The sequence below is a fragment of the Amphiprion ocellaris genome, chromosome 19 (genome assembly GCF_022539595.1).
Source record: "Amphiprion ocellaris isolate individual 3 ecotype Okinawa chromosome 19, ASM2253959v1, whole genome shotgun sequence".
Classification (NCBI taxonomy): domain Eukaryota; kingdom Metazoa; phylum Chordata; class Actinopteri; family Pomacentridae; genus Amphiprion; species Amphiprion ocellaris.
In genome coordinates, this window is record NC_072784.1 from 18807143 (window position 1) to 18816022 (window position 8880).

At 38.4% G+C, this 8880-nt stretch overlaps 1 protein-coding gene across 1 annotated transcript; it reads left to right on the forward strand.

Annotated features, from left to right (window-relative positions):
- Positions 1-321: 321 nt before the first annotated feature.
- mrm2 (mitochondrial rRNA methyltransferase 2) lies at positions 322-4610 on the forward strand. Its single transcript, XM_023271417.3, has 2 exons — positions 322-633; positions 3543-4610. The coding sequence occupies exons 1-2, from the start codon at positions 351-353 to the stop codon at positions 3971-3973; spliced, it is 714 nt and encodes a 237-aa protein (XP_023127185.2). The 5' UTR covers positions 322-350; the 3' UTR covers positions 3974-4610.
- The last annotated feature ends 4270 nt before the right edge of the window (positions 4611-8880 follow it).

Sequence of the window (8880 nt, forward strand, 5' to 3'; positions counted from 1 at the left end):
CAGCAGAAAGTACAGAACTTTAATTCTTAAGTGATTTAAAGCAAATCAGACGTAATTTTTTGCCTCCGTTTTTCCAAAATCCCATGCTCTTAATAGAAAATGATTCCATTGCTGTTGTCTCGATGGGATGTGATAAATGCATAAAAACAAATACCGTGTTTAAAATGTTCTGAGCTTATTGATATTGAGCTACAGGACACATGACAGTGCTATGTAGGAACTACTTTGTGTCAGTGTTTTGCAGTAAAGGGAATCCATATAGGTGTTACACGGTTTGACCAATAGGAAGTTGTATTTTCACGCAAGCGCAGTTACCGCTGCTGCACACGTGACCCTGCGCAGTGAAAACAATGTCGCTGTCCTGTGTTCAGAGGAGATGTTTCCACTCAGCCGCGTGTTTGCTGAAGAAGCGTAAAACTGCGGCAGAGCAGCGCTGGGTGCTTCGGCAGCTCAGAGACCCGTACGTCAAAGCCTCTCACGCACAGAACTTCCGGTGCAGAAGCGCCTTCAAGCTGCTGGAGATAGATGACAAGTTCAGACTGCTGCAGCCCGGATTCAGTGTGGTGGACTGTGGGGCTGCACCCGGAGCCTGGAGCCAGGTGGCCGTCCAGAGGGTCAACTCAGCCGGGACAGGTGAGAGAACAGGTGGCTGCACAAAATACCAGCACCAGACAGACTGTTTAACACTAGGCAGAGCCAGTTTAAGTGTAAAGGTGGTAGGGAAGTACGTTATAGATAAGATCAACTTTATTCATCCCGGAGGTAACTGTTTGTGTCTAAGTGGATGCCAAGAAATAGTGTCAAAAAATCATAAATAAAAATAAAATAAGTACAAAATGTAAACTGTAAACTAAATAACAAGAAACAGATAGATAAACAGAAAGGAAATTAGAAGTAAACAAATGCATTGATCCCGAGGGAAATCCAAGAAACCAAAAGCATATTAAACATACAGAATATACAGAAAGAAGAGATGAGGGCAGAGCACACAGGGGATATAGTTATATAAAGAATATAAAGGCATAATTATGTACATAATGTATATACTAAAGCTAAAGTTTGTGATTATATTAAAACTGTGAGTCAGGGAGGGCATGATTCAGGTTTTGATGTTATATCAGATGTTATATTTTTCTTTTATTTTGTCCACTTTCTTAATTCCAGGCATAAACTAGGCTACTGTGTTTCCATGATTAGAATATCAGGCTACTAGTTTACCAAAAAGTTCAATCAATTAGTTCATTTGAGAGGAAAATTTGCTTTTTTTTGTTAATCTTAGTAAATGCCACATTGCAGCTGTTGCATTTTAATGATTGCTTTCAGCAAAAATCAAGTTTTCCACCTTGTTAATGTGCCCATATGTGTTTTTTTTTATATACCAGGAGACATAATGAGTGAAATAAGCAGGCAATGCCATGGCTGAGCATTTCCATGTTAAAACTGCAGTGCACTGATGACAATCTCACAAACACGGATTCAGATTTCTGGGGTTTTATGTGTAACAAACCTGAGGAATCAATCCTGTCAGCTTGCAGGATGGAGCTTTCTGTATCATTCTTCTTCTTCAGAATTGGTTTTGAACATGTATGGTTGAATAGTAGTTTTCCATTCTGTGCTGCAGAGTAGCTTTGTAACATTGGGGCAGAGTTGTAGGTGAGCTGGTGTGCTCGAGCTGCAACAAGTGTGCAGAGGTGGGTGATAATACAGACTGGAACTTTTCAGATCTGCACATTTTAGAGGGAGCAAGCATTGCATCTAGGGGAGGGGATTATTATTGTCATGAAAAAAAACCCTTCGAAATATATAACTTTGATACATGAAGATGAGTTTTGGGAGTTATCAATGACCAGAGAGGGACTTTTTAGTTTTATTCCAGAATATTCTGCACGTTTACACTCATCCCTTGAGGAAAAGGGTAAATGATGCTGAAATAAGTGGTTGATTAATGGGAGAAATTGTGTAACGTTCCGTTTATAAATAAACCAGTGGCATCTACACAACTGTTATAGACAATGTTAACATTATTGACAACTTTTACTCATTTCTACAGTTGAAATATATGATTTATTTTTAATTGCCATGACTTTTGTTTGTCTATGGCTATCCTTGCTAGCCCAAGTAGTAAATGTATTGACATTTTTTATTATCACGTTATAATATTGGATGACTAATAGTTTCTATAGTAAAAACATGATAACTAGCAGGTAATTAGCAGGTAATTCATTTTTACGAGTTTCTGTAATTATGAAACGCGTTTGCTGTTCAGTCTTCTGATTATCCCTCAGCATAGAAAACACAGGGAACAACTCAGGAAGCCTTATAATAAATATTGTGTAAAGTCTGTGTATGCAGTAGCTATTACACTTCATGCCACATGTTTTTTATACTGTAGTCTTACAGTAGTAATTCAAATACTATTTTTTAATACCTGGATTTTAAAAGCCTACTGTGTCAGATTTTTTTAAAAAAATGTGTGTGTATTTTTATTCATTTTTTTTGCACACTGTATAATACAAAAGTTTTAATTTATCTGAACATCCATCATGTCAGTTTTTCTACTTGTCAAAGTTAGATTGTCATAGCTTAGTGATGCAGTTGTAAATGTGCATTGACAGGAAAAATCTGCTCTGCATTATCACACAGCAAATACGTAAGTTTGACAAAAATAGAAGCAGATGTGCTATTGATTGTGATGGATTACAAAGCTGAAGAACCTTTAAAGTCTACACAGGATGGCACTGCATGCCAGGGGATGAATGATTTCAGGGAAAAAAATATCAAATTGTGATTCTTGTGACAGATATTGCATTTTGATAAATGAATATCGACTGTGTCAAGGATTTCAAACCTGTGATGGAGCACGAATATGTGAGATACCATTAAATGTTTGACTATCAAACAGAGGATGACAGGAATCTGAAAACATTAACACAGCAGTTTGGGTCAGACACAGTGCATTTGGTAATTGCATTGTTTGAAATTGCGATTTTAATTTAGAATCGATTAGTTGTTCAGTCCTACTTCATTCTGATACTGCTTAGAAAGAGAAAATTCACTAAAGAAAACTTGAAACACTTTGGCTGGCTAAAATATGAATAGTTTTGGCTAAAAAATGGGCAAATACTTGTAGACGATGTAAATATTAACTTCAATTTAACACTGAAAGCATATTTAAGAGGGCAATCCGTGAATCCAGTAATTAATTCAGGTAATATGCAGCTTCAGAGTTTGGCTGTTTGCTCTATTGGCCACCTGAATTTAGTCAAACTTATTTAAACCACCTTCCTTTTGGAGATATCTCTAAAATTAACATCTCCCACTTTATCATTAATCACATTAAATATGTAGGATGTGTGAACAGAATAGGACACACTCTGGGGTATAGGAAGGGGACAGACTTGCTTCAAAAGACAGATTTTCTTTGTCTGCAACTGTTCCTCCACTGATTGTAGCCACATTGGTCGGTCATGTGAAGCCTAAAAGTAACAGAAATACCTTCAAACAGCTTGTAATCAGTGTGGTCATCTTCCTCATTATCCCAGATCCGGCGTTACCACGTGGTACTGTTGTCGGCATTGATCTGCTGTACATCCCGCCACTGGACGGCGCCCACTTCCTGTCCAGCCAGGATGTCACAGACCCGTCCACGCACGCCAAGCTGCTGGAGCTGCTCCCCAACCGCCAGGCTCACGTCATGCTGAGCGACATGGCTCCCAACGCCAGCGGTTTCCGAGACATGGACCACGAGAAACTCATCACAATGTGTCTGTCTTTGATAGACTTGGCCGAGAAGGTTTTACAGCCTCAGGGTTCTCTGCTTTGTAAATACTGGGACGGGATCCTGACTCGGAGACTCCAGGAGAAACTCTCGAGCGTGTTCGGCGGCGTTCGGACTTTAAAGCCGCAAGCAAGCAGGAAGGACTCAGCTGAGAGATACTTCCTCGCTACGATGTACAGAAAGCCAATGAAGTGATGCCTTTAATTTCTCTAATATCTGCTGGCTTTCTGATGAAGAGCTTCACTGAATGCCTTTGATCAAAAGGTGGCACTGTTGAGGCATCGGTGAACCCCACTGCTCCAGGCACACACACATTAAACACTGTGATGCTGATTTTTATCCCTGCAAACTTAACACAGTAGCAGCAGCGAATCAGTAATATGTAGACCTATGCGAGCATCAGTGTGATATTCCTCAAGAGCCCGATGCTGTGTTTTCTCTGAAGTTATTGTTTGCCCCAAGTGTTTGTTCTACACACTCGGTTTGGTATTTGCTTTGTTCCAAAAAGTAATTTACCACTGGTGCTTGTGCTAATAATTTGCACTGCCAGCCATGTAGAAATATGTAATCATTCTCTCATTGAGAGCTTACGAAGGGAAAAAAAACTAATACATAAGAGTCACATACAGTATGACTAATGGGAAGTGGGATGATACTGAGGCTTGGCACGCTCACAAGTGTTGTTGGGCTCTGCTGTCTGACAGTAGAAACATGTCCGTTTCCTGGGCAAATATTTTTTAAATGAAGAAAATTCTATTTATTGCATTTGAACCTGTGATTTTTGATGTTGCACCACTGCTGATTAAGAATAAAAAGACATTTTATAAGCATACATATAGTGTCACAGACATCTCATTTTCAGTACAGACATTGCAAACATGATCTACTATGTACATACTGGTCTTCTTTGACTTGTAGTTCAATGACTTCATCCACCCAGAGCGTTGTGCAAAAATTTTAGCGACATGCATATCAGGATTTTCCCTCTTACTATATTTTTTGTAAAACTAACTTTTTCAGTTTGGACACTTCATCCTTCCATTATAATGACAGCAGGAGAAGGGGAATGACTTACAGCAACGATCTCCAGCTGGACATGCACCAGGGATGCTGCTGTTCAAGGTTGGCATCTTTACCCTCAGGCCACTAGAGCTCTGCCATGTACAAATAACTGAATAACAAACAAAATGCAACCGTGCACAGGGTTTCTAAGTGGGAAGGGTTTAATCCAGTCGTCCTTGTTTCTGAAGGAAAATGTTCCTCTTTCTTTTTCAAAACAGGCACAGCTCGGCCACTTCTGCAGCCTGGATGAGAATGTTGACGGTTGAATTATCAGTGGAGAACATTAACAACTATGGGGACAAATATCTGGTTATGTGATTAAAAGACCTAGACTTAGAGTAAAAACCTAGAGGTGGATGTTAAGTACAGCTTCTAGTTCGAAACATCAAGTTAGAGCATAGAATTCATCTTTCAATCATCAGAAAATCATTTTCCTTTACAATTGTGGTTCAGTTGTGGGTGATTTTTGCAACTATAGGCTTTTATATGTATATATATATATATATATATATATATATATATTTTTTTTTTTTTTTATATATATATATATATATATATATATATATATATATATATATATTTTTTTTTTTTTTTTTTTTTTTTTTAAATTCTGAATTGGAATGACAGCATTTAAAAAAAAATGCCATTAGTGTCCTTAAGACACTCTGGTACCTTATTACCATGTTAATATGATGTTTTTATATGCCAGAATGCAACACTACCCTGTAACTGCAGAGGACCAATGACGGTCTTAAAAACACTCATTCCCACTTCCTGGGTTTCATACATCACAAACCTGAGAACCAATCCTGTCAGCTTCCATGATGGAACTTTGTGTATCATTCTTCTTCTTCAGAATCAGTTTCTGGTTTGAAAATTCATTGTGACTCACTCCAATATTGTAACTTGCTGTTGTGAAGTGCAGAGTAGTTTTCCATTTGTAAGTGAGCTGGGGTGCCTGAGCTGCAGCAGGGAGTGGATTAAATAGAGGCAAGGATCTCATCGATTTGCATATTCAGGAGGAACCAACAGTGTAGAGTTGTGTCTACGCCATTTTAAGGGAGGAAGGCATCATCGTTCTGGGAAAACAGCTTCTAAATATGCCATTTTGATTGACAGAGGCTTTAATCAATGATCAATAGTTTAGCCAATGTAAACCACTTGCAGTTCTTAGTAGGTAAAGAACTCCTGAGATGCTCCAATATTGTTTTGGATGCAAAGAACATTCTGTAAAACTAGTTTAATAATTGCTAATAATTCACCAATAAGGTCACAGCTTACTACATAATGGACAGGGTGGCTTAACTTATTGATGCTGTACAATTTAAAAAAACTTTCAGGATGTCAAATGCTGACAAATTCCAGGGTTCCACGTGCAGCACAAATATTTCCTTCTTTAATTTTACCTTTTCCAGCTGAATGCACGTTTCTTACACCATAATTGGAGGTTTTTAATTCAGTTTGAAAATGCACTCTTTTAATTAACTGATAAATTGTCATTGTTATTGAAATCAGATCATTGCTAAATTAATTTTTAATGTCTGATCATTGCATGAAATGAAAATTAAAAGGCTAATCAAGCCGAAATTTGCATTTATGCAGAAAAAGGAGGAGACGGCTCACATGAATAAATTAATAAGGCTGCTATTTGGCCTCTCTGTCTCAAGAGTGATGAGTAATACAGTACAAACTGAAACATTCATGCCTCTTGGTGAAATTAACTGCACTGAAAGGGGACTGACCTCTAAAGATGATTGTTTGGAATGAAAGGGAGCAGCCATGCCTGTTGATGAAGCTGATAGTGAAAGATGTGAACAGATGACCAATTTTACTTCTCATTACTTGTTGATTATTCAGCCCTTTGCTATTTAGATTTAAATTATTCCAAAATTACTGTGGGATTTATGTAAATTCCATTGGAGCTGAGCACCGGGACTCGGGATGAATGATGATTCATTCACAGGTTAATTCATTTTCCTCCGGCCAGCTGCAGGTTCAAATGTAAATATTAGTAAATTAAGAGAGAGAGAAAAAAACAACAAATTTTGAATTCAGGTCTGATGTAATCTAACCTGAATAAATTTGCATGGATTTGAATCAAAAATCAGAATTAACACATGCATATACACTGCCTGTCCAAAAAAAAAGTCGCCACTTGGATTTAACTAAGCAAATAGGAAAGAGCCTTCCATGGTATAATTCCTGCAGTGATTAATATGTTTCAGCTGCAACAACATATTTAACCCTAGCTGATGCAGTGAGAAGCTTCTCATTTCTTAAACAACCATGTTGGAAGACGTATCCTGTGGTCATGGAAAGCATGCTCATCTGTTTCAAACGGGTGAAATTATTGGACTGCATCAAGCAAAGAAAACAACTAAGGAGATTTCTGATACTACTAAAATCGGGTTAAGAACCGTGCAACACGTTATTAAAGCCTGCTGAGATAGTGGTGAACCATCGTCTTTGAGGAACAAATGTGGTCGGAACAAACTCTTAGATAATTGTAGAAAATCAACAGTCGAACTCTCGGCTGTGTTTAATGGTGAAAGTAAGAGCATTTCTACACGCACAATGCGAAGGGAACTCAAGAAATTGGGACTAAACCGCTGTGTAGCTCTAAGAAAACCACTGATCAGTGAGGCTAATCAGAAAAAAAGGCTTCAGTTTGCTTGGTAGCATAAAGATCGGACTCTGGAGCAATGAAAGAAGGTCATGTGGTCTGATGAGTCCAGATTTACCCTGTTCCAAAGTGATGGGAGCATCAGGGTAAGAAGAGAGGAGGATGAAGTGATGCACTCATCGTGTCTAGGAACCTACAAGTCTGTGGGGGTTAGAGTTATGATCTGGGGTTGGTCAGGTTCAGCAACATTATGTTCCCAAAGAATGAGGTCAGCTGACTACCTGAATATACTGAATGACCAGGCCTTTCCATCAGTGGAGTTTTTCTTCTCTGATGGCATGTTCACGTTCCAAGTTGACGATGACAGGATTCATGGGGCTCACATTGAGAATGAGTGGATCAGGGAGCTTGAGACATCATTTTCACACATGGATTGGCCTCTACAGAGTCCAGACCTCAGCCCCATTGAAAATCTTTGAGATGTGCTGGAGATGACTTTGCGCAGCGGTTCGACTCTCCCATCATCAATACAAGATCTTGGTAGAAAATTAATGTAACTCTTGACAAAAAATAAAAGCTGTGATTTTGCAGAAGCTTATCGAAATGATGCCATGGCGAATGTGTGCCGTTCTCAGAGCTAAAGGTGGTCCAAAAAAATATTAGGGTGTGTGCCTTTTTTTTGGACGGGCGGTGTATCTCTTTGTATGACAGCTTATGTATGTAAATATCAACATATTTAAACTAAAGATGGCCAAGAAACTCAAATCCCAGCCATTTTTGTCATATTGTGTGTAAGATATAGTGTGTATGGTCAAACTGAGTATAATTAGCTGCCACTTAGTCTCACCCTAATCAAGTGATACTTGATCATTTCTGTGCATTAACACAGTCTTGGAGCAACATTTTTCTTTTCTCTCTTACATGTTATTATGGCTAAAATTGCGTTGACATGACTGAGTTCTTAATAGCTGCCTGCTCTGATATTATTTGCTATGGTGTCAGAGGCCTGCAGAAGACATCAAATTAGGAAAGTCCTCGAATGGTCTGAAACCTGAATTGATTTGTTCCACCTCGTGCATGTTTTTATAAAAAGGTGCATGTCTGCTGGACTTTTTGGAGTAATTTGGGGAAAATGTCACTATTCAGATGCAAACTAGCAAATGATGCTGATAAGATGTAGTCAAACTTGGTACATTTTGTAAAAGGAGGAACATTTCCTTTTTGAATTTTTCACTCCCTCTTGCTAATAAAAACAAACATTGTCTCTCATATTAACGCAGTGGAAGTCTCAAATTGACAGGAAATTAAAGAAATGGTAATATCATTTCTAACCATCGTGCCATTCATTCCCTTGGCTGACCTGAGTTACCAAAATGAATTGCTCGTCTGACAACATTCATCATTTCCCCAGCCTGTC

What these genes read in the sequence shown, in the direction of transcription:
- mrm2 (XM_023271417.3), top strand. Translation starts at nt 351, where the DNA reads ATGTCGCTGTCCTGTGTTCAGAGGAGATGTTTCCACTCAGCCGCGTGT. An exon ending in GGTCAACTCAGCCGGGACAG is followed by an intron (nt 634 to 3,542) that starts GTGAGAGAACAG and finishes TCATTATCCCAG; the next exon opens with ATCCGGCGTTACCACGTGGT.